Genomic DNA, 26,735 nt, shown 5'->3' with positions numbered 1-26,735 from the left:
GAAACGAGGAATCTTCACATATCTTGCATATTCAAATTCCATATACTTTAGTCCCGTTAATTTTCATTTTTATAATGTTTTCCTAGGTTCTGAAGATGCCGCTCGGACGCCAATATGGGTTTTAGTCTAAGCTCTTACTGCGGGGAGAATGTTATTCTCAGTTAGATTTAACTGAGAATAGTGTGTATTTCCCTCACTCCAACAATCCCTACTTGTGCGTTAGCATTTTTCCCAAACAAAATAAAAGAAAAAATGCACACCGCGTTCCATTTGATAAATCGTATATTGAATTTATTCTCCGTCTAATCAACACCCTATATAATGCTCAGTATTTTCAAAATGGGCCCTGGCCAACCCACTATGGGCACGACTGTATTTCAAAGTTATATCTGCAGCCATTTGGATTTTATCGAATTCTATATCGAGATCTAATATGTACATAGTTACATATATACCTGAAATGTGTCCGCAGATTTGTTTATTTTGTACTTTTCTCGGGACTATCTGATAAGATTCATTACTCAATTTATTTGCCTGTCAAAACAATATTTTTGTGGTGAGATACCAAACTGTTGAAATGATATTCATAAAAAATTACACAGACCGCAAGATTTGAGTAATGATTTACCCGTTCATGAACGATAACGTTAACGCGAAGAAAACATTTTTAAATCGAGTTCCCTATAAAGGAAATCAGCAAATTTAAATGCAGAGGGTCTCCCCATTGCTCCTCAGAATCGTTCCAACAAATCTTTGTTCCAGGCCCACAGAGGAACGATTCCATAGTGAATATAAATGTTGGACATCTTGCTATAGATGCAATGTGAGGCGCGGCGAAGAAGCTTCTGGAAGCAAATGTGGGTTTAGTGGACCTGAACATGCCTGAAATAAGCAATGGGCATAAAAATTGCGGAGGTTGAAAGCCCCAAGTCGATCGTTATGCAGGTCGAGTTGCGAACGCCCTGAAAACGTAGCTCCAGCAGCATCTCAGGCGAAAGGACTCGTCCCTGTGAAGTGGACATTAAAACCGAGAGTCACGAACCGGCCCCCCAACAAAAAACGGACCCGTAACTTGCATCGACGACCGCCGGCGGGCCCCAAACGTGATCAGCTTGGGAACGGAATACAATGGCCACCACGGAGGGAATACGGAATGAACTCCTTAGAGGCAGAGGTGGCACGTTTGATTTATTAAATGGCGAAATCAAGGTTTTCCTTCATTAGAACAAACAGAGTGTGTAGATGGTTAATTAGTAGAATACCAGAGGGCAATAAAAGGAGGCAAAGCTCGATCGCAAGTCTCACCTTGTGCGGGCACCATCATGTGGACTTGATATTTGTACATGTAGGATAAGGAATTTAAAATAAATTGGATTGCAAAAAAAGGTTATATTACAACGTGGATGATGTGTCGGAAGAAAACAGAGACTGATTCGCAAGAATAGCTAGAAACAGTCGGATACAATATAACTGAAACAAATTTGAATGAAATTCATACCAATTTTATACCTCGTTTTATACATACTGTTGTTTTTTTTTGTTTTGTTTGAGAAAAGCACCATATATATAAATTGGGGTTGTTGGAGCGGTGGAATTGTACATTGTTCCCTGATAAAGCCAAGTGAGAATAATACTCAGTCTTTATTTACTAATGGGTCGGAAGAAAACCTTTATTAACGTTCCGATGACGAATCCATCACCCTATTCACATCCTAGAAAAAGCTGCTTAAACAAAAAAAAATTTAGAGGTAACTAAAATTTATGGAAGGGGTAGGATTTTTGTGGAAATTTATGTATATATGTAAAATTTCTTTAGCAAATAATTGGCTGGTAGACATTGGGGATCCAATGGCCATTCCAGACTTTTGCTGATAATATTTATTTTGATATTGAAAATAATTCCATGGCGGTTTGTATGTTTAGTTTAGTGGGATCTCCAAAATTAACGTCATTTTTAAGCTTACTTTCGGTAATTCAAAGTGTTGCATGAGCTGGAACGTTTATGCATAACCCAGAAATGTTAAAACTTATCAAAGTGTGATACAGGGCTAAATTTATATGTTTTAACTTTTCCAAAAAAAATGCCTATAGTATTTAGTATAAGAATCTCCGTTTTCTGCTAATGAAGTTGGGATACTTAACAAGACTCTACACAGTGAACGTGGACGAATTTGCCATATACTATTAACAATAGGTGTCAAGGGTACACTATTTTTGTAGAGCTTAAGAGCACAGTAAAAATTAAGTATTTTATTGTTGAGAGGTATTAATTTGTATCTTTTTGTATCCGGGACACTCCGTATTAGTTTCCTACACCGTTTCAAGATCTCCTACATGTGTGTGTTCTCAACCAAAATAAAAGAAAAAAATAACAATCCGCCCCAAACGTACAGAACTTAATGATTCTTGGATTATTTACGTAAAATAATGTACGCCAATGAACGTAAAAATAAGACTTAAAAAAGCATCATGCGAGAAAAAGAAAAAATCGACTCAAGGTTCTTGGTACGGTTAACATACCTGGAGACCCATTATCTGCGAGTAAATGATGGCCGAATTATTTCAGCCACTTGCAAATCCGGTTTCACTCGATCCAATCGCTGAGTAATTATCACACGCACCAGGACTCTTGACAGGGTTTTTAGATCGATTTTCACCGTGGAGTGTGATGACCCAATCGTACCTGAATTTGATTAGAGCTCATAGAGAATCCACTCAAATTATGTGCTATTGGTGGAAGAAACGTCGCTCTCATCGATAAAATACAAATTAAAGATCTAAATATTTCAAGAATAAATGCGAAGCTACATAATAATAATATAGAATTATTGAACAAAACATTCTCAACATCTCGAAAAAATAATCATTACTTACAGTAACAGGGCCGGGACAGAAGGAGGGAAACCTCTCAATTTTCTGTGAATTCAGGACAAGAGGGTAATTTTTTCCTAAGGCATTAATTCTATAAATAGTTATTATTAACGTCGACATTTAACACATGAAAAAAGTCGATGGTCGGAATCAAGGATACTGGAATATGTTTCGTATTGGATTGGTCAAAATTCGAAGAAGAAAAAAAGATATTTGGGTTAGTGGAGTGTTTCGAATATGAACATTTCGCAGTGTCATCGCAGGCTTTTGCTTTATTACGAATTTTATGTGACAAGCGTCATATGAATGAAATGTTTTAATTTGCTTGATCGTGATGTACGACGAATAATGCCTTCAGAAACTGGCAGGCAAGATGGCCTTTATAATCATAAGACAAATAAATTTCCGGAAGGGACGTCTCAACACGATGAGAAGGGGAGAAAGGACCGGTTTCAAAGTCGATGTGTTCCCCCTTCGAGCCATAAAATTATCGCCCCAAGGATTACCGGATTTCGGCAAGAAGATCCGGCCCGTAAATATTCAATAAGATAAAGAGGCCCTTCGAATAAAGACTCCATAGAATCGTTACGTCATACAGTGGTTCAGCTTTCTCATTTCGATACTCAAGAATAAACTTCCGGAATATTTTCCATCATCGTTCTAACCAGAAAAATAATCAATTTCAAAATCCGTATAAAATCCAATTTATTGTCAAATTTAAAAATTCTTTTAAAAACCCCAGGTAGGTGCATATCTACTGAGTATATACAACTCAACTCCAGAAACGGGGCATCTTGGTAACTTAAATGAGAGATCGGTTAAATTATTATATACGCGATATAGAATTAAAAAAAAAATCCGATGACTTCCACACGGTGTCTGTTAAATAACATGTTTACCTGAACTTGTATCTTTTATGGTAATCAAGATCTCTATGGTTGATTTCCAAAAACGGATACCCTGTATACTTAAATTGATCGATTAGAAGTTCAACCATAATTTTCCTTATTTCGCCCCACGTCCCGTCATACGCCAAGCCTATAGTCATACACCTTTCCTTACCACGTGTCTTACGACATCAGGCCCATTGTTCGTGGAGTTATTTTTTGAAAAGGGGTCCCTCGGCAGATGTCTTAAAACGAAAATAAGACGGTGGCAGCTGCTGTTGTGTGTTTAGCTTACATTGTTAGAGTTTTGCGTAAGGATGGGAGATTTTAGCCTAGTAGGATATCATCGTAACTGTAAGTCGCGTAGGTTTCACTTTTGTCTGTTGAGGGGTGTGCGAGTTATAGAAATTATAAAAGGTAGTTTCAGGCAAAGCTAACATCGATTTAGGAAAAGGCACATGTTAGGAATGTTTTTTGAAATAAATTAAACATCCTCATGAGTGGTATCGAAAGGGATGATGGCATTTTTGAAAACATACAAACTATGTTTTATTGCTTTGATCGCCCGTCCAATTTGAATTATTACAATTATTCCACAAATGGACGAATTTTCTTTAAGTCCATTTTTGCGCATATTGCATAAAAAATTTTGTTCGTTATTGAATGTGCAGAAAGTTCGCGATGGGGTGAACACAAAAAACTTGCTATGTCCACATAATCGAGACTGTCCACATGAACGAAAGAGATATGAAATGATAAAAGGTATTTCAAACTTATCAATGTAGTAAAAACAAAGTGAAAAATATCAAGTATTGTATTAAATATGTATTTTTATGTTATTCACTTAAAAAAAAAGGCTTCAGTTCGGTTCTAATCTTCTTATTTTACTTCTCAGTACCTACTGCCTTGTCTTGAATATTGAGAAGGCGCTGCCTGTCACTAAAACTAATATAATTTTGTTCCGACCATTGTGAGACCACTTTTAACGCTAATAGAACTTCGAGAATAGAAATTGTCCTCTTTGGTTCTTCAATAATGTCATTTTCTAAGTGGGTATTTTCTGAATATTCAATGGTATCGATGTCTACTCAAAGATGTAATATTCGCAATGCTGCCTTTATTCCCTTCTTTAACATCGACTATGCTGTATTCAGTCCAAAAACGTTAATTTAATCTTCTATTACGAAAATTTGTATGTAGAAATTAAATTTACTGGTTCAATAATACTGAGTAATTCAATGGTTTCTTTAACTTTTGATTCTGAGTTTTCACTGAATTTAATTTTTCCTAGTCTTGATAAAGGCACATCATCTTTATCTATATCATTTTTGTCAAAAATTTGGCGCTAGCATTTTTCAATAATAGAAGAATCTGAAGTTATTATAATTTTAATTCTCTAAAATTTTGAATATTCCGCCATTTTCAATGGGCGTTTAGTTATTTTATTGAATTTAATTTTCTGGTTCAGCGCTTTTACAATTTTTTCCTGGTTATTGTTAATCGACGATGTCGTCGATTTCATAACTGCATAATTTTTAAAGAAAGTTATAACGCCCACGTCGTTTTGTGATCTACTACTCTTGATTTGTCGTAAAGAGTTAAAAAATTTTGTCTTTCGCCGTATTAATTGCATTCTAAAGAGCGAACCTCCAAATATATTATTTGTGTAATTTGTTCCACATATGTAAAAATTTAATAATTAGTATATTTTTAATGCCACACTAAAACTAGTACGGTCGGTAGATGAATAATCCTTTTTTTATTATTTTTTTCAAGCATCCTGTTTCGCTATTTTCCCTAAAATGTAGTGCAATTTTCCCTATTATAATATTACAAGCGATATGCTTCACGTCCAAAATATCCCAATCGAAATGCCATATGTACAGGGTTTCGTTCGGTGTTAGGTAAGGTAAATTCCTAAATAAAAAAACACATTTTTATTTGTTTCGATCTAAAATACACGCTTATGCAGATTAAAACAAGTTGTTTGAAATACCGAAGTTCTCAACATTTCACACTACTGGTAGTTTTATGTAATTTATGCGAGTCTACTGCATCTAAAATTTTATATCTATTTACAATGCAAAGTAAAACAATTGGGTATTTTATTTGGGAAAAAATTTAAATGTCATATCTAATTTTTGATTTACTCTGTATATTTCATTTTTTTATAACATGTTCGTTCAAAAATAACAGAGTACCTTTCTGAGAATATTTTTTCAAACATCAATTCCTGAATTATATATGTTCCATATTCTTGCCGCATATATAGAGATATGGTCTATTATAGTTAATACATAAAGTGAAAAATAAAAATTTTTACTTTATAAAAACACAAAAAAAATATGATAAATAAAATCATACTATAGAAATTAATAGGTAAATTAAGAAATGAAAAAAAAAAGTTAATGCCTCCTGTGAGGTTTGAACTCACGACCCCTGGTTTACGAGACCAGTGCTCTACCACTGAGCTAAAGAGGCTGCTGATGTTTGTCGGCTACAAGGTTGGTTTTCTTATCGCGCGAGTCCATGTGATTGTGAGGATATTTTGTGACTAACTGCACCGGCTCTAGTACGATAATATTCAATTGTTTTCGCCAATTTAATATTTTTTCTCATGTCTAATGTGCTATTTTTGACAATAGTATGCGTGCGGTATTTTTTTATGCGCACACTTGTGGTTTTAATGACAAATGTGGGCTGTAAACACATTGCTTTATAGCGCATTCTAATGCAGATTTTTGTTTGAGATTTTGAAAGAATTTGTCAAATGACTTGGAGTGTTTAAACAACTGCCATCTATAGGTGTGTTCATTTATCACAAGTATGATATAATATGGCTCGAATAATCAACGATCTCCAAAAATTTAATAACAAAACTATTCCGAATTAAAAACTGAACTTATGACGATTCCGAATTTACGAAATGGCTCAATCTAAATTTGATGAAAATGTTTTCTGGGGTGACAAAGTGCCCAACGATGACCCAATTTTTTTGTTTAAACAAGTTCAGAAATTAATCTACGGAATTCGACCAATTTATTTTTCAAACACTTTCAGATATAGTCGGAATTTTCTACAACTGAAAACATCCCCACCCCAACTTAACTGACTTTGCATCTCTGACGATTTACGAGATCGCAAGGCCATTCGCCGGTAATGACATCAAAATGATTTATAAAAATAACGCCTGGAATTTTCAAGGCTGACAAACACACCTCGTTTTGACGTCACTTCCGAGGGCCAGTTGCCAAATTAAAAAACGATTTTTGACTATTTGGCAGTCCGTTCGAAATTTCGATTTTGTCAAACTCGGTTGATTTTGGATTTTGAAAGAAATATGGAAATACCAAAAATGGATACAGCAATTGAAGGGTTAAATGCAAACATAAGACATCAAGTAACTCTGACCTTAAATTTAAAATAAAATTCCATGTGGAGTTATAATTTGTTATTTACTATTGTAGGTTTATTTCATTTTGCCGTCCCTTCATTGGTTGCTAAATTTCTCGATGGGAAATAATATATATATAAATAATATATATATATATATTATTTCTATATATATATTATATGGGAAATAATATACATATATTATTTCCAATATATTAACAGGAGTCAGAAGTATTCTCTTTATCATCGTTGCATTTTGCCGATAACTGATAAAGAGTATATGTACAAAAATTCATCAACCTTATCAATATATTTGGTACATTCTTGTGCAAGAATATATCAAAATTATAATTCACTATGACTGTTGACTGTAATTTTCAGTATCTGGAAATAATTTATTAACGTCTAAATAAGAATACACTAAATAATATAACAAGTTAATTCAAATCTGTTAGATCATGAATATGCATGAATGCAATTTGGGATGAAAAAAAGCAATCGTGCATTACGCACACTTGTGCTTTTTTGCACGCAAACGTCAGTTTTAGGTGATTAACGATAGCGTCAAGAATATGTTAAAATAAGGTTAACAAATGTTTCAGTAAGTGGTTTTGAATTCCCTATTAAAAGTATAATGGCGAATTCCGGCATCTAAAATGTGCACACTAAGTGTGACAAGATGGCTGTCTAAACGTATCTGTGTACGCCTGATTCGCGGCAAAATGCAGTAAAGAAACTAAGATTGTGGACAAACTGACGGTACGAAATTCTGAATTGTCGGATCGCCCATAATAGGGCTTTCTAATCTATTGGATCTTAAGAATGAAATTGTTATAAAATGAACTGAAAATGTATTATAGTATAATTTAATACGGAACGTTAATAGAATGATAAATATGACGTGGGATAGGGAGTGCGGTTATTACATATGATTGGTTAGAGTCAAACATGTCATCAATTGATGTCAGAAATTCGTCTGACTTGGGCATACTTAAAAACATGGAGTATCACGTAATTTATAACCCAAACAAACTGCAAATTGCTTGTAAAGAATAACTAAGTATTGATAATTGCACGAGATAAATAAAATACAGGGCAGGACTGGCATATATTCGTGTCCTAAATATCTCGAATCAACTTGAATGGTTTTTTCTTAATTTAACGCAGTCACATTCTGAGCGGTAATAATTCGCGCGACACCTTGAACAGGTGGTGTGGTTTGCGCTCTTTCTCCCACAGATAAATGAATTCTGATTTTTTGAGAGATAATAAATAATAGGTTAAAGAATACTCTGTATTTCGCGAAGCACGTGAAATTAACATGGAATCACCCAGTAAACACGCGGTGACGTAATTGTTTTTCCTTTCTTTCTTCGGTTCACTATATCAACTATACAGTGTTGTCATTCGCAACTAAGTGACTACATAAAAATAATAATGGGTCGCCAAAATAGAAAGAAGGTGCTTCCTTTGCCAAAAAATTTGTAAGAAGGCCCGATTCAGTTCCACGTGCTGGTATTTCTGATCGAGGAATGACAGATCGTTTTATTTTCGTCTGGCACGGTAGTATTTTTAAATGTGATGCTTCGCTGGTAACACCGGGTATACGCCAAGACGTCGTTTTTATCATTTGTTGATAAGGAGTAAAAACGACGAGATGTTTGTGGTCTTTGGAACTTCGGTTTGTTTTTCGTCCTTCAATGTTATGTATGATAATATGAAACAATAATTAACGTTTTTTGATTGTGCATAATAACAGCCACTGGCCTAAATTATGGACGTTTATCGACAAAACAGTTATATTTTTATTGGATGGTGTAACGTTAATCGTGTAGTTATTTTAGAAATTAAGGCAATTAATACTTCAATAATTAAATTAAGATCCGGTTTTTGACGCAAATTGTTAAATATGAACAATCTTATGTTTTTCATGTCTTGGAGACTTTCAGTTTAGCTATCAACGTCCCGTCAAGGATAAATCCTAATGGGCACATATGCTCTTTGAGGTCATACTTCACAGACCTCCCCTTTGATTTATTTCCACAGTCCATTGGATTTTCTTTTAAAGAACGAACGGGCATATTATTTTTCCCTTCATTTCTAAGTATTATTCCAGACACTGCTAAATCGCAGCGCCATCAACCAATCAACCAAACCGTATCTTTACTACCCAAATTAGTCAATATTTGCCAATCAAACAAACCAAGTCAGATAACTAGTTATTTTTACCATACCATAATTACATAACACATTTAATATTTCCCCTCGTTTGACGTAAATCTCACATCGAACATGACGCACAAGATGGCCTTAGCCCGACCACTCGCCATCTTATCTCCTGCAATGCCATAGGTAACTGAACCGAAAAATAGCTGTTATTTTCCGTGTTTGCATTGAGCGTGTTTGAATGGAAGCGTTATCGCCTCGGTGATAATCTTGATTGCATCATGTGATGTTGATTCTAACGACGCCATTGTTCTAGTTGATACGAGATCGTAAATTTGTCAGGCATTACAATTTAATGTGGTAAAGGGGAGCTTTCTGGAATGTTTGATCAAGAGTTGCTTTATCGGTTTATATTGAGGTTCAATTGTATAATAGTTGTTACCTGAGTTATCTCGACATGTGTAGGCTTTTGATAGGTCATGATTGGCATCAGAACTACTAGATATAATGAAAAAAAAACGCACAAAGTGTACGTGTGACTACCTCCAATATGCGTCCTACTGGATATGCAAAGCTACGGCTTTCTAGGAAAACAGTGCCACAATATAGCAGTCTTAATACAGTCAACATTAGTATCTCATGTTGGGAAAAATATTGACATTCGACGCCCTGCATTTCTTAAGGCGACATTTTTCAGATATAGCAAATTAGTATTATTTTTGGGCATAAAAGATGTGGTTAAAGTCTTACTTCAAAAAAGCCAGACATCCTATGTAAAAAAAGAACACGACGAGTTTAAATTTCAGAACGCACACAGGGTGTACCAAGAGAGAAAAATATCGGTTACAGAATTTTTGGTGATCCCTGTACCTGTGGAGACAAAAATTAACACATTAGGTGAGCTTTCTTTTACTTTGAAAAATATAGAATTTTGTGGTATTTTTTTCAATCGTTTTCAGTAAACGAATTATATATGTTCTATAACAATAATGTGTAAGACGGACAAATCATCTTAATTTCACACCTTTTACCCACTGGAATGGAAGAAAATGATAAATTCCTCGTTTTACACATTTTCTTTATGGAAAATAAATACTTCTTTTGCGTAGAATCGGTAGAGATAATATCACAAGTCCCTACACTTTTCAAATCAGCATGAAGAAGTCCATGCAATACAAGAATACTGTATAGGATGGAAGGAATTCCCAATTTGGAATTTTCTGTGGTAGCGTTTTTGGTTTATGGCGTATTGTCTTTTTAACAATAATTTTAAATTCTAAGTATTTCAATGTCCTGACCGAATGATTCTGTAGATGGGTTCAATGACGTAGATCCACATATTTGTCTCTGGAGAGTGACCAGTGGCGACTGACCATTGGCGAGTTTTATTGACGGAGCATTGCCGTAGGGACAAGACCTGTGCCAAATTTCATCTGCCAGTTGGATTAGAAAACAAGATCACCTACGTGTGCATTTCGATTTTCACTGGAATTTCTGAAAATAGCCAATGGATGGCCCCTACCGGCGGCCCACACAACAGCGAAGTGCAACACTAGAATAATTGAATTTTAACGACCATAGTCACGCCAGGTAAGCGAAAATAGTCAATGAGGAAAATGTTGCGTTGCCACATAAGTTTGCAATTTACATGTAGGAAATACTATGTATTGACGAGTTGTGCAGATAAAATTGAGCCCGAAAGAGAACTTGTCAATTTTAAGGTTTTCATTGAAAAAAAAAACATTAAAAAAATTGAAAAGTGATATTTTTCAATGAAGAAGGTAGATGTCTCTGCTGGCAACGTCGCACTGTAAAGGAAAAAGGACGAGGAAGATATAACATTGGGGAGCTGGCTAAAATTAACCGACACGCAAATCCGTAGAGGAAGGGTCTGAACTAAAATTAATCACAAAAAAACACGCAAACGAACTTGTGTTTCAATGCGGACCAGACGGGAAAGGCATGGCGCTGGCTGTAAAGTCAGTTAACAGAGGAAGCGGACCTAAAAATACACGCTTAATGGTGTAGTAAAAATATACACACATACATTCAAAGTTTTCCAAGCTTGGCAAACGCCTGCTGTATGCCAAATACACGTCTAATAATATTTTAGTTACTCGGATTTCATCAGGTTGTTCAATATTGGGAAAAACCTTTAAGCATGAAACTAGAAATGTATTAATTAAATACTTGCAAAAAAAAAGAACACAACCATTTTTTATCTTTTAATATTTCAATGGATATTCCTGATCATCATTCATCCAGGCTATTCCATTTATTTTTCCAGAGTGCACTCTTTGTATTCCAGCAGCACATTAGAAGCAACTCGACTGAGACTCTACGACTATTTCCTGGGATTAAACTTGACAATACCGCGATAGAGCCTCAATCTTGTTGCGTGGGTGTGGGTGAGCTCTAGCGCGATGAGTCGTCATCGATTTTGTGACGTCAGAGACGGTATAGTCCTCGACAAAGAATACGGAATCTCATGTGGATACACTCTGGAAAGTTCCATTGATTTTGGATAAGGCTACTTGTTGGGATTGTGTTAAAGAAAAATGTTTCTGTGTGTGAAATTACGATAAAAATTCGGAATAATTCTTGAGGGACGTGGGCGTAAGATCCTTGCCAAGAAACATATTAATCGATCTGAAATGTTTTTCTCAATGACCTTTACGTAGTAATTCGAAATATCTGACAAATAACGACACTATGTAGGTTTTTGCGCGTACTTTTATCCTACATTGTTGCCATGCACGGGTACTATAAATACGGTGAAGGTAAATAGGCGATAAGCCCTTATCATGTATTAAACATTTTCTACTAAAACTGCGTAATACAAAAATAAAAATTGGGACAATAACATCTGCTGGATTAAAGACAAATCCGAGATAGATAAGACAATTAAACAGCCATCATCAGACAGACGGGGCGTGCAGGCTGATAACCACGAGTGAATCTACAAGTAAATAATTTCACTCACGAGTATTGAATTGGTTAGACCCATGAACATTTCCATGAGATCGCCGTTGCCAAGCGTGTATTGTGTCAATTGATAATGTGAACAACTCAATTGTTAATCAGCAGATCTTTCAATTTATTATTTCTGTACATGACTTAGAGATTTTATTTCAATCAATGATAAGAAATATTTTGACATTATTCAGAATCAACTTGCGTTATTACATTAATTTCATTTTTTGGGGAAATTTTTCTCCTGAGGCACTCAGCACGTACGCCAAACAGGAGTTATTTATGGAAATACAGATTTGAAACTCAGAAGCACCAATAAATAACGTGTTCCTCGGCGCACTGAATGTTTATATTTCGAATTACTGATAAAGTTAAACAGTTTACATGGTACGTTTTGCGGTAAAGACATCTTTATGACCTATCAAACAGCCGGTCTTGTTTGTTTTCCAAAGGAGTTACTTGGCATGACTTCACCTTGTAATATAAACTCTTGAAAAGATCTCAGACGTGAGCAATAATGTTGTTGGTAGTTGGGTAAAATTAGAACAATTTTGTAAATCGTCAAAAACGAAGGGGGAAGGAATTGAAATCGGTGTATGAGATGTCGCCTACTATACTATAACAACACTAGTTGTTTATGCAACAATTGAATTAAACATTGTTTATTTACGGGAAGAATAATTAACTCCCCGAGCGTCAGTGAGTGGCCCAAGTGTTTAGAATAAATAGATTTATGTCCTGAGTTTTATACAAGTTTTTATTAAATTATTTACTAACTATTTTTACTAGCTTTATAAGACACCGTTATTGGGTGTGTTGAATGACTCTAAAGTAGGTTTTCTCGTCCTGCTTCTAAAAGCACTTGAATAACAAATTAATAATGACATGCATTTGGCTCATTATTTACCTAGCCAGCTAATCGGCCAGAATGTCATACCCCATTGGTCTTTTATTTATGGTTACAATGTAATTTAATGTCAAATGAAACGTTACCGTTGACGTCAGAAGTCGTCACGCGTTGGGTTTTTGTGTTTTGAATTTTATTTATCCTTCTTTTAGGTAAATTTATTGTAATATTGTAAAATCTATTTAAATCTAGTAGTGAAAAAATCGTATACTGTTTTGTACATTGCTGTTGTGAAATATTTCTGACCGTCACGTCAGTAGTGAGAAATAATGTATGTTAGAGCAAAAATTTGAACTCTTGTAATAAACCAGAAACCAGCAATCACCCCCAAAAATCTCCACCCTGTGCGTTCTTATTGTTGTGGAAAGGAGATTTTTTCCCGTTTATAAATTATTGAGAGTGGCAGAATGCAAATGAGTAAAGGTAGAAATTCAGGAAATGTCAAACTTTATTATGAATACAATTTGACATTTTCTGAATTTTTTACCTCAGTTCTTTGTTACATTCAGTCACTCTCCAGTGATTTATACAGGGGAAAACATCTGCTTTCCACAATTTTTCTACCAATCAGAATAATATTAGCTCAACTAGAATGTCCGCGGGCCTGGATAAAAAAGGAGCGATTCAATAATTGTTCTCTTCTCAGAAAGTGATTGTCTACTTTTGATTCCCTGGAGTTGCACTCTCCGCCCAATGTTGCCGCCTCACGGCTACACCATCAGTAGTCCCATTGACACACGCAACAACATAACAGTACCATTAAAACTATTGCCTTGGTTTAGATCATCGGTCCCGGTCAGGCTGTAGCTGAATAAGCTAAATGTTTATAAAGTTATTGTCGAGCACGCTGAGCGGAGGTGGCAACGTGGATGCCATGAGCGAGTTAAACCAGTAGTGGTGCAGGGGCAGGGGCGACCTGGGTAAATGAGACCCGGTCGGTTAATCATTACATTCGTGACGTCACGGCCAATGGCGGCAATGGGGCTACACGTCACAGGCTGCGCGCGGCATCGAGCGGTTTATGTGTTTAGGTTGTAAACTGGAACCTTTGGTGTCCACGAGACAATGTTGTCACTGCGACGCTTCTTCGGGTTGAGTCAATCGTAAACAACGGATCTTTTCGCGTCGGTTGCTTCGTGTTTTGTTGTTCTTTCAAGCGACTATCATTTGTTGCAAACAAACTTCTGGTAGTTGGTTCTAAATAAAATTATAAAACATTAAAATTACCACAAAAATATACTATAAGTGAAATAATTCTTTTAAATGCCGGTACCATGTAGCTGAATGTTTGACCAGAAAATATGACAACGTGGCAATTCCAATATCGCAATCAGGCGCTTGCACAACCGCACAGGACCTGGAATCTTTAGTCAACCAGGAATGGTCCACTGAGTCGTAGTCGTGTCGCGTCTTACGTCAGTGTGTTTAATGTGAACAGCTTTATAAAGTGGTTTTTGCGTGCGCGCTATTTCCCGCAAAAGTATGTTTAGCGAGTTGAGATAACGTTAAATGTTTAACACAAAATGCTCGTTTAACCGTTTCTGACATTATTTGTGAAATGGTGGTAGCCAAATAGCAGTGTGCGGCAATAGTGGTGATTACAGGTGGAAGCAGGAGAATTAAAATACAAATTTGAGATAAACCGAATATATGGTAAAAATGTCGGTAATGCAAATGCAGCAAGCCAAAAGGCAGCAATGCTATTTGTGTGATTTGCCTCGAATGCCCTGGGCCATGGTGCACGATTTTTCGGAGGCAGTTTGTCGTGGTTGTGTCAATTATGAGGGGGCCGACCGTATCGAAGTGGTCCTGGATGCAGCTAGACAGCTAAAACGCGCCCATGGTTTTCAAGAAGCCAGAGCGGCCAGCCACACCACCAAAACACATAGGGAGCACCAGAACGGTGAGGTGGGCGCTGGTGGTCGCTCACAAAACCAGTCAGGCGCACATCATCAGGGTTATATGCATCACACCAGGGGCACTATGTTAGAAGGATACGCTGCTGCTCAACCACCACCTCCACGAGGTGGTCAAGGGTTAACCCGTCCTCAAGTGGATGGAGCCGCCGAGCACGAAGCTTTGGTAGGTGTTCTTGCTTTCCTCCTCATTCTTAGGAGATAAAACTTGACTTTTAGGTGACGAGAACAACTGTGCGTCTACCCACGCATTTGGCTGCTGCAGCCGCAGCCCATCATCCATTACAAACTCACCATCATGGACGACAGACCAACATGCCTGCTCAAGGACTGAAAAGAGGTTTATCTGCGGTCGACGATGAAGACCATCATCCGCACCATCACTCCAATGGAGATGTTGGCTCTAAACGTATGCTCTCAGTGGATGAACACGGCAGTGCACGGCAGGAGCCGCAAATGGTGAGACCTCCATTGACCCGGGGCGAAAGTTTACCTGCTGTGTCTTTGGCCCAACCATTCGTGGTCTCAACGGAAAGATCATTCAAGCAGGAAAAGATCCCGATGAGAACTGGATCCTTTGATGCTGGGACTGCGTTTAAAGTCAATGGTAAGTGCCTTCCTTATTGCCCAAGCCATGACGTCACATAAATATTCTCGTCACACCGTCTAAAGCGTAACTCAGACTTTATTGTTTTGTTTGCCAGCGTCGTCAACCTTTGCGTCAGAAAACGAAGATTCCTTATGTTTTGACTTTGATAACGGCGATCGCAATCGGGGAAGTCGGTTTAGTAATTATGAAGTAGGGACCTTTAATTGTTCATTATCGCGATTGTTCATTACCGCATCCCGGATGTACTGTTTTCCTGTGTTCGCGACGCGTGTAAATTGGAATGTTTATCGGATCGAGTGAAGATGAAAGTTGCTTAATTGTTATACATTTTGTGAAACACGTGACAATATTGTACCCGTTGTCTGACGTGTAACGAACAGTAATAATACATATATAAATTTTCTCCATGAAAATTAAACGTGCACAGAAATAGTATGTTATTACACGAGCATGTAACGAAGGCCATCAGCTTCGATGGAGAAGTTTTTGAGGACATAATACTTATTATATGCGAGTACAGTATATACTACAGTTTGTCGACCGCTGAAACTAAAAAAACCCTTTAAATAATTCTCTTATAAGAAGCCATTGATGTTTACCTTTAAAGGCCAAGCCCCAGTACATAAGCAGGCCACAAGTAAACCAACTTTGCTTTATTTTTCAAGGACTTTCTCATTTCCCGGGTTAGTTTTAGGGTTTCACTTATTTGTACGCAATTCAATTTAAGTGGAAGTTTTAAATAAAATCTATATTTGGTCGTTTTACGATTGTTGTCGCCTCATCTTATCTTCGAAGCGACACTTCAAATTCAAGTTTTGCCATGCTTTTCAGGTGGATTTTTCAGTTTTCCTTTCATTTTGTTTGCAAATACAACGAGGTGCCAATGCACACTATTGTCAGTTGAAATTGAGATTAACATTTACCCTTTACAAAGGAATCACAATTATCATTCCTAAGCGATAAGGAGGAATTTTCGGAGAGTTTCATATATTTGCATGCTCGCGTGCCCAACAATTTTGTCCAGTTAATTATATTAATAAAATAAATGAAAAACGTCGACAGATTTGTCACCGAAAGGTTAACAAAGGTTTCGTTCCATCACTAGTAAAGGATAAATATTGTTCTCAATTAGTTAAGACCGAAAATAATAGCGAATTCCACCGCTTCAATGATTCCTTCTTGTGTGTAAAGCGTTATTCCCAAACAAAACAAAGAAAAATCGAACTTAAGTCATACTGAGACTTGATATTAAAAATTTACTGAATATTGAGGGAACTATTATGCATATGAATATTTTATTAAATTTATTTTGTAGTCTATTTTTTAGAGGGAGACATATTTGTGGGGACTTAAATTGACAGAACGTAAACTAACCAGATTTTATTTTCATATCACATTTTAAATAAGAAACTAAATTGATATCAACACTTTAAGAAGCCGCGACGTACCTAGGAAATTTAGGGGGTCAGGAGTTTAACAAACTTTAAAATAGAATATTAAGTTGCAAGGTGTCTCATTTGGCAGTTTTACGGGATATCTTAGTTGTTATTGAAGCTAGACACGTTCAGTTTCCGGATTCCTACGCTCGATTTTTATAAACCGCAAGTTGATAGTGGCCAAAAAGTCGGCGTAATCTTGGTTTCATGGATACAGCCAGCAAAACTCATTCTGATAGTCTTTCCCACGTAGAACCCAGTAGCGCACTTAATTTTTTTTCTGCAACGTGGTTTAACACTGACGGCGAGGATTCCAAAATACTGATTTTCCGAAGCAGTATGCATATGCGACAGATTGAATAAAAATATTTGGGGAATTTGATGCGAAAATGTAAACTTTAATAATTCCTATGCAGCAAGGTGACTTACTGGTATTAGTATTGGAGCGTTGACACGTGGCAAACATGGTATCTTTCGATGAGAGTGACGCAAACTAACTCAATAATGGCCCATTGTACATTCAACCGCGGTACTAACGTACCAACTAAACGTCTCACGCATATCAATTAAGCCAAAGTATAGCTGCAGTTTACATCTACATCTTGTTTTATAAAACAGCTGGGGCAGAGTCTTTTTTTTTTTGTGTGTGTATTACATTGACCTAGATTTTCCCACACTACCAAGTCCCTTTTGTACCGGGAATGTTCTTTAACGCAACAAAAACTCCTCTAATGGGTTATTGAGATATAACAAAGAGCTTATGCTTCGGTGCATCGGTACCAGCAGATGCAAGGTTGCTTGCTTGCAGACGTTCATGGGCCCTAGTACCGTGAGAAATTACTTTTATTTCAAGGACGGACGTAGTCGATTTTTAAAAATAATGGAAATGTGTGTAAAGAAAATAAATCCGCCTACAATTACACGGTTGCCCGGAATGAGTCACGAAACTGCGCAGCAATTTAAGTTTAAGCAAATAATAATGTAAATGTATTCCGAGTATGTACACTTCATTATTTTGCGGTAATTTCTCAAGGCCGCCCAAATTCCCCATCATAATTGCCGACGTAGTGCGTAATGCGAAACTTTCGAAAGGAGTTTGTTCCTGAATACGGAGCTCGTGTAAAAACGATATTTCCTGCGATCTATTTTTGTATCGCGACGCGGATCTGACAACATTGTAGCTAGAAAACCAGCAGCAGTATCATTTTTAGAAAGTACTATCAAAAATTGTTTACTAAAACAATCAATGATGAATTACATTTAGAGTTATGCATTAAAATGATTAGCCACAGAGCAGCACGCAAGGTTGCAGGTGCACCTTCACAATACAATCTATCCGAACACGTATTTGGAAACAAAAGCATGAATGTTCGAGCTTATTATACCATCGTGACTGAATCGCTTAATTAGGATCGTCATAAAACAAGGTCATGGGGATGTCAGGGGCAAGGTTGCTGAGATTGTTGCAATAGAACATCCAAAATACGTAATATAGAGATGAATCGTAAAAAAATGGAGATGATCAAAATCATAAGGCTATTAAAAAGATTAATGCATGGATGATCTCCCGTGCTTGGCAACACTGGAAGCACTAGAGTAATCACAACCGAGCGGAACCGGCTGGCATGGCTGCCGCGCCGTGACGTCACAAGGTTGACCGCTACGAGTGAAAGCTTATTGCTTATACGCGTTGCACAACGAAGTCAACAATGGCGTCTGTCAGCACGAAACGACCCAACCATGCCACTTCCCAGTTTCGACCAAACTTTTTCTTCATTTTAATAACAGGTTTCCTGGTCGCCGCCTATCCTGGCTAAATTTATCTATGTTTACATGGAAATGGTCTCATAAACACGTGGTACTGGTGTGCTTCCATAAATAAATCGTGGCCTTTAGACAGAGGTTTCTTTGAACTGTTTCTCCGGCCGTAAAAATGCTGATTGAGTAGTTTATTTCTGTTTGTTATTGCTGCAGCTAGCGTTGTTGTAAACACGATAGGCGTTTAATTGCTCAAGAAATATTTTTTGAACGGAAGGCTCCCGTGTTTGTTTTTCATAACGAGAAGCCATCGCAACAAATCCACATCAATTTCCCAAATTCATACGCATTACATAAACAAATAGGGGCAACATCGATCGAGGTAACTTTGACAACGTTGCCACAGAGCGGCGGCAACGCGGCAAAGACCACCATGCTGCGCTGACGTCACGGCCTAGCTTTCACAACTGGTTTTACACTAATCTGTCTATACACAAGAAAGACGAAAGAAATAGTTGTGCTTGTCTTGTAACCTGCTGGTTGGCCCCCTTTCGAAGATACCGTTATTCCAAGGAATTTTTCTCGGTAGTAATCATGTAATGGCCAGAATGGCTGTCATGCGGTATCCACCCGGTTTCGGATCGTAGGTCAATGAAACGGTGATATTGATTCTCTTGGGTTGTCAGTCGCCTGGAGGCTGTACACAGTTACTATGTTTACGTTCGAATTTGGTTTTCCTTCTATGTGGACTCCACATAACTACTTCAATTGTAGAGATCCGTGGAGGGATCCAAAAATTAGTAAAATCATCAATCAATGCTATGTTCATGATACCGAGTGTATATGCTGAATACTAGTTTATATAGAAACTGACAAGAGAGCAACCAGTGCATTATTCCCAGATACCCTGTATAATATCTAAAGAAAATTGTGTAACTTTGGCTTGGTTTAGAAATTTGAAAAAAAGAACAAGTTGATCTCATGATAATTTGGAAATAGTCTCAACTAGAATTGACAACTAAAAAGAATACAAAGACCTGGGAATTTAAGTCTCATCCGAGACCGTAATCTTCAGTTTGTAAATTACTTCGTGTCTGCAGAATGTCGTTAAAATGACATATACTTTATAATGACGTAGATTGTAGACTCGTCAAACTTCTGTCAATCTGTTTTTATGCCACTCTGTGTATTGTAAACACAATTCCAATATTATTATCGGCAACGGAAAAACCTTGTTAAAACAAGACTCAAAAACCAATAAAACAGTAGCTTGAAACTTTCCAAGGGTGCAGTTAAATACAGTTATTTTGGCACATTTTATCTACCATCATTATTCAAATTAAGCGGCTGTTCTATTCCTAGACACTTACCAACAAAGGTATAATGATATTTTAATGAGGAAGATAAGGATGTTTGCGGTTATGTTGGTAAACTCTGTTAATTGTTCTTAATTGTTGTAGACAACGTTTTATGAAAAGACTGCAATAACGTTGAACAGATAAATAAAGCTGGTTTTTGACGAACAGGTGTTCTAATCTCACAGGCGCTGAGTATAGAGGCTTTTAAACACCTGTTGCTGCCTAGATCATATACTTACCTACGTTAAAAATCCAAACAGTTCAATTTTTTAATTAGGAGACTTATGAACCACTAAATGGCTGAATAAGAAGAAAATAATAATAAGACAGTGCTAAAATCAAAGCACGGAAGAACATTGTAAACAATACACTTGTCAATTGGCGTTTATTAGTTGATTTGGATTCGTCAAACAAAATTTGCACGTTGCTGGATGAATATAATTTTATTTGCCATTTTCATTAAGCGAGAATGAAAATTTCTGTTAATGATAACCAATTTATCACTAGAAGGCGAATAGATATTTGAAATCGTAAATACTGTCATAGATTACATTTTTATCATTGGAACATCTTCATTAGTTACAATTGGAAACATGCGCTTTCTGGCGGACAAAATGCGAAGCAATAAGTAACTAACTATAACAACCAACAATATACTTTTACATTGTCAAAAAGCACTTACTATCCTTTAACGACAGTAATATAAAAGTTTAAGTTCTAAAAACTGTCAAGTAAAATTACAAAGAACGTCCTAAACTAACCATAAACTTCCTTAATCTAAAATAATTATTGGCCGACATGGCAGAATATCCGCATTCGTTACATAAAAGCTTAAAATAATCATTGCTCAATAGGCGAAATGAAAGTTACCGGCTACAAAAACAACATTTTTGTATGGTTTGTAGGTTAGTTGGTAGGTTAACGAACTCTCAGCCCGCTGGCATGTTGTGTAATACTTTTTCGTGTGACTATATGCAACGGTAGATCAGCAATGAGATAATGGTGGAAAAGTACTGTGCGAAGCACCATTACTCGATCTATTAATAGCCGGATAGTTTATACTTGGTATATACAATGAACAGAAGTTTAACGATAATTGATTCAAATCGCCGCGATAAATGGCTTTCTATTTTGTGAGGATTTGGCTTTGACCCTCATGGCACTAACCTAACGTACTATGTAATGTTTCAACTTGATTATGTTGAAATAAAGATTCAGACAGATTTACATTTGCATGTAAAATTGACAAATTAAAATTTATACCATCAAATAAGACTATAATTTTAAAAGTCAAAAAGGTATAAGTTTCAATAACAAAGTTAAAAACACATGTCATTTTGACGTCGATCGACACATTCACTTGTCAAAATAATAAAGCTGCAAAATATAATGACAAAGACCAACGTCACGTAGACGTCATCGTAATCCAAAAATGGCTGCCTGCCAAATTCTCAATCAACGCACTTTAGCATTTTCAACCTTTGCGATGCCATTCAGCCCTGAAATTGCTCTAAACAACAAATTCCAAGTAGCAGGCGTGCAATCAACAAAGTTGCGCCAAACTCGTCCCCGTCCTCGCCTCGACGACAAACGTCGTAGACGCGTTTTTTTGCGAAACAGTTGCCGTCTCCGCCAACATGGCGGTCGCGTACGGCCGAGTAGAGGTCATGGCGGTCACGTGACCCCGTTTCGTACGCCTCCGAGTGAGCCGCGTGACGTAACGTGCCGTTGCAGCGCGCTTTCGGGTCGGCTCGGGCTTCGTCGTCATGTGGGAATGCGACCGAGACCGGTTTTTCTGACGTCGCAGGTTTTTAATAGCGACAGCGGAAATGTCGTCATTGCGTTGTTGCCTAAGCGAAATGCGAGGATGCCGAGTTCGTCTCAGTTTCTTAAGCTGTTATCCTCTTTCGTTACGGACAATGGATTAACCTGCATTGTCTGAAAGTACGGTGCTAACATTTTTCTGAGAAAAGTAAATGGGCTTTAAAACTGCAATTACGTTTTATGGTCCATATTGTGTGGCCTGTATAGTGCAAGGTTTAATGCCTGTTCAAATGAAGTTTTACCTATTAAAATTCTAATATCAAAACAAACATTGAATTCATACTTTTTGTTAGGTAAATTCACCGACTTTATGTATATTTTATTATCAAATTACATATAAACAGAGTGTCATAAATATTCCAAATAATTTATTCTTTTCTCACATCTCAGAAACGTACAGTCAATAGGTACATGAAAATAGTTGTAACATCATCTAGAACGATTTTGATTCAAACGACAATTAATCAACATAATTTACCTTTAGTAAGTACCATTAGTTTTTTTTGGTTTTCAGAAAAATGGTCTTCCAATTAAAGTTAGGAATATTTTAGTCTATTAGCCCTTAACCACAAACCGTCCTGAAACTCAATTTGCTTTCCAGTGCCAGTCTCCATAGCTACAGCAAACGGTTCAAGCAATTCGCCACTAAATCGAACAGGGTCGCCTCCAGATGCCAATACTACTGCCCCAGGAACCCAGGTTCAGGCCCAAACCGGCTCAGGACAGAGTCCTATGGCTGCTTTAATGTCAGTTGCGGATAATTTACCCCCGGGAAGTCCCAGATCCACGGGGGGGAGTCCGCCTGGAAACTCTGCTCCCAGAAGCGCCAGCAGGGGTAGCCAACATTCTCCAAATTCCACAGGTAAGAAATATTTTTACATGATTTTCCCGTATCTGTGACTCTTATTTTCAAATATTGGTAAAATGATTAAAGAGAAGCGATCAAGTTCTCTGTATGTGGGTAGCAGTATCTTGCACGCTAGATGACGTTTTCAACGACGATTTCTGCATTAAATTGGTACCGTTATTAATGATGGGTCTTGTAAGGTATCTGGAGAGAAACCGTTAAGCAAATGTTTCATTTGAGCCTGTAGGTATTATTATTAATGGATTTTCAACTTGAAAATTAAGGTCGGATAGAATATAGGTGGCGAAAACGGAATGTTTTGACTTGATTTTTGTTTATGTTCAAAATTTTATTGAAAAGAGAACCATAGCCAACCGAACGCTCCTATTACTTGTAAAATGTATATAAGGTATAATAGAACATTTTACGTCGTAGACTCTAGAATTTGGCCACCAAGAATTGTATCAATCCATTCTAAAAAGACTGTAACAGTAACTAAAATATTTATCTCTGATATTTCTTCCAAGTATTATATGGATCTTCACGTTTGAAAATTTGACTTTGTCATTTTTAGCATATGTTATGAACGTGTTCAAAAGGGCGATAAGATGGGTAGAAGAAATAGAAGTTTTCAAAGTTGCTGAAATTCGTATGAGACGGATAAAACCACAAAACGTAAAATTCAATTTTCGCGAAACGTGAATTAGTTGTACCACCTTCGATATCCGGCGAAAACCGATAAAATTTGCTATACTTCAGTGCTTGAAATTGTAGATTGAAAGCTAGGCAAATGGACTACCACACCAGTTTTTATGCTTTAGTAGTTCTAGTACCTGAAGGGATTAATTTTACCAATTTTTAGGTATTTGCTCCTTTTACAGTGCTTTTATCTAAAATATGTGTTTTTTAATTTCAACTAATCAGGAATATTTTCTTTACAGCTGGTTCTACCAGTGGTCGTAGATCTAGCGGATCTCGCCACGTCAGCTCTACTACAGTAACGTCAACTGAAGCAGGGGCATTACCCGGAAGCAACGAAGTACTAGCTGGAAGTACAGAAAGCGCGACTGCTGCTACTACCCCAGCTACCACAGCTACTTTAAAATGTACCTTGTGCCAGGAACGGTTAGAGGACACGCACTTCGTCCAATGTCCTAGCGTGCCTCACCACAAGTTTTGTTTTCCCTGCAGTAGGGATAGTATTAAGAGACAAGGAGCTGGATCTGAAGTGCGTTGGCTACGATAACTTCGATACCTTGGGTATTAATGATATCTTTTTGTAGGTTTATTGTCCTAGTGGCGACAAATGTCCTTTGGCAAATTCGAACGTCCCCTGGGCGTTTATGCAAGGAGAAATTGCCACTATTTTAGGGGAGGACTATAAGGTGAAGAAAGAGAGGGAGTCATAAATTGGTCTCAATGGGACAGATATGGAAGACAGATGTAACAGTTCTGAAGCCATTAGAAAAGGAATGGATAAATGGCGAATGTTCGTATTTGTAAAGTCGGTTGTTGAAGAGGAAAGAAAATGTATTCAAGTGGGGTTTTTGAATATGGCTGTGGAACTTAAATATTATTTACCTACACCTACATTAGAAGTTGGCGAGGGAGATAAGAGTTTACAACTCGGACGTCAGCTGTCCCGAATTACTTATTATACAGGCTATATTATCGCCGAGATTTGTATAAAAACATTATAAACCTACTAGAGGAGAATAATAGAACTTGGGATATATATCACGTTAAAAGTGGAGTTTTTATTTTTCTCATGAACGAGAGTTTTTGAATTATTGTAGTGACGTTATTACATACTACAAAGATTTTTAATTGTTGTACGTACTGTGACCATACTGTTTTGAAAATAGACGTTTTGTTTTGTTTTTGTTGTAAATATTGTATTTTTCTAGAGTTGTTTTGTGAAACTCATTTTATATCAGATTTAGTTCAGCTGTAAATATTATATATTTGTCAGCCATCTTCTAAGTGTCGCCAATGGCGACGTTTTCGTTATTTTCCAACAATAGTTATCACTGTAAATGTAAACTGTGAAGCTTTTATTTTGTACTTTTTTTATGCTTGAGTCAACTATAGTTATTTACTGTGCGCATTCTTTGTGAGTAGGTAGACATTTGACCGGCAACGCTGATCAAGCAAAGATGGTACATACATAATATGGGCCATAGGTGAATAAATAATAATTATTTTAATTATTGTGAAAAACTAGTCAATAAATGGCAGACGTTCCTTTACGGAACGTTGCTTAATAGGAACTCCGACACTCGCTCATAATTTTTAAGAGAGTATTTAAACATTTATTAATATTTAATAAACGAAACTACTAACAAACCTGGTCAATGACGTATATTATGGCTGAAACCTAATTGCGATTATTACCGTATTTTTATGTATTTCTTTTTAAATTAGGCAATCCACTGATAGTTGTCAACAACTAATTGGGGATTTGTTTGAAGTTCTTTTTAAAGTCTATAACGCATTTGAAAATCCTCTGAGAATTTTTACTTTGTCAACAAAAATTGGAGGTAGTTTCCCCCACTTTCTTAATATTTTCGATTCACTTTTGGAAGTTTCGTATTTCGTCGCAAAACTCTTTCGATAATAAAAATTTAATAAGCACAAAAATCTTTTGTTGGAGTAATGATTGCGTTCCTCGATATTATATTCGTATTGTTATTTGACCCTATATCATCATTCATGTCCTATTAGTAATATTGACATCAATCGTAAAACAAAAATTGGTTGACATACTTAGGTATTGTAAATTTTATAGTATTGACAATGTCAGAAATGTACATTTTTATATAAGTTGTTATTTTAACGACTGAAAACTTGATAGTAATATATGAATTAACTTCTAAGGCTTGTACAATCGTTTTCGCTGTTAGTCGATGTCAAGTAATAAAAAATCTGAAACTTAGAGAAACAGTTTCGGTTATTTTAACCTATCTATCCTTATTGTTAGAGCCGCAACGCTAGTACCTTCGCCTCCGACCCGAATCGAATTCCTTAGTAAAAAAATTGCTTTCCGATAGATTCAGCTGCGAATACTTAAAGCTACCTCCGCTTAGTAATAATAAGTGTAACATATTAATGAACTATAAATACATATGACCGCGAACACATGAACTATTCAATCAGAATACTACATTATCTACACCCTATAAAAGAAAATAATTTTATTAAAATGTTACTTCATTTATTTCTAGGTCCTCTGAATCCACCATAGATCCTGCAGATATCCCGAAACCACCGATCAAAATGGTTTCTGATGCTGTATCAATAGACAATGAGTTAATCAAGTACAACGTCGCCCAAACTGATCAGTTACTTAAGAGAATTAAAAAGGCATTAGTGAAGATAAAATCGATTAAACCTTGTGATGAATTTGCTCCTGAAGTAAAATCCAGTTCTACGAATACTGAAGGAACTATTAACAGTTCGACGCAAGGGTCTGGAGAATTTATCACTGAGTGGGAAGGTTTGGAACATTGGGATGTATCTTATCAGGATAAAGATTTTAGGGACAGAGAATTAAAGTTAAAGTCATTACAATGTGGGAATAAATCAAGATGTTTGACATGTCCAAATTCAAACAAAAGCGAAGAACTTAATGTTTTAAAAGTTGCGCGACCCGTAGAGATAGTATTTACTTCTAAACCAAATATAGAGGCCTCTGGAAGTTCCAAAAATTGTTGTGATAAATACCGGCTCAATAGACAGGATATGGATTCCGAGAGACCTAAAACAAGGAGAATCGAAGAAGGCAAGTAG

General features: G+C 36.6%; 2 protein-coding genes and 1 non-coding gene across 10 annotated transcripts in view; 2 read left to right on the top strand and 1 right to left on the bottom strand.

Annotated features, from left to right (window-relative positions):
- The window catches only part of LOC136344025 (uncharacterized), a 34,292-nt gene that overhangs the window by 4,243 nt on the left and 3,314 nt on the right, over positions 1–26,735 (top strand). For 7 of the 8 annotated variants that reach the window (XM_066291071.1, XM_066291069.1, XM_066291067.1 and 4 more), the window contains exon 3: positions 26,171–26,727. In XM_066291071.1, the coding sequence (XP_066147168.1) occupies positions 26,171–26,727 (557 nt within the window). The remainder of the gene's footprint in view (positions 1–26,170; positions 26,728–26,735) is intronic. The other variant, XM_066291070.1, reaches the window with a different exon arrangement.
- Positions 6,168–6,239, bottom strand: TRNAT-CGU (transfer RNA threonine (anticodon CGU)). Its single transcript has one exon. It is a non-coding gene; the product is annotated as a tRNA-Thr (tRNA).
- Pits (Protein interacting with Ttk69 and Sin3A) lies at positions 13,647–25,887 on the top strand. Its single transcript, XM_066291091.1, has 5 exons — positions 13,647–15,279; positions 15,333–15,720; positions 22,701–22,961; positions 23,888–24,174; positions 24,230–25,887. Exons 1-5 carry the CDS (start codon positions 14,848–14,850, stop codon positions 24,353–24,355), a joined length of 1,494 nt encoding a protein of 497 aa, XP_066147188.1. The 5' UTR covers positions 13,647–14,847; the 3' UTR covers positions 24,356–25,887.

Source organism: Euwallacea fornicatus, chromosome 16 (assembly GCF_040115645.1).
Source record: "Euwallacea fornicatus isolate EFF26 chromosome 16, ASM4011564v1, whole genome shotgun sequence".
Lineage (NCBI taxonomy): Eukaryota > Metazoa > Arthropoda > Insecta > Coleoptera > Curculionidae > Euwallacea > Euwallacea fornicatus.
The sequence above is the reverse complement of the archived record's forward strand: the minus strand, read 5'-3'. Positions and strand labels throughout refer to the sequence as shown.

Excerpts from the sequence above, each read along its gene's own strand:
- Pits (XM_066291091.1), top strand. The coding sequence starts at position 14,848 with ATGGTAAAAATGTCGGTAATGCAAATGCAGCAAGCCAAAAGGCAGCAA. Across the intron at positions 15,280-15,332 it reads CCGCCGAGCACGAAGCTTTG|GTGACGAGAACAACTGTGCG; the intron begins GTAGGTGTTCTT and ends CTTGACTTTTAG. Across the intron at positions 24,175-24,229 it reads GACAAGGAGCTGGATCTGAA|GTTTATTGTCCTAGTGGCGA; the intron begins GTGCGTTGGCTA and ends ATCTTTTTGTAG.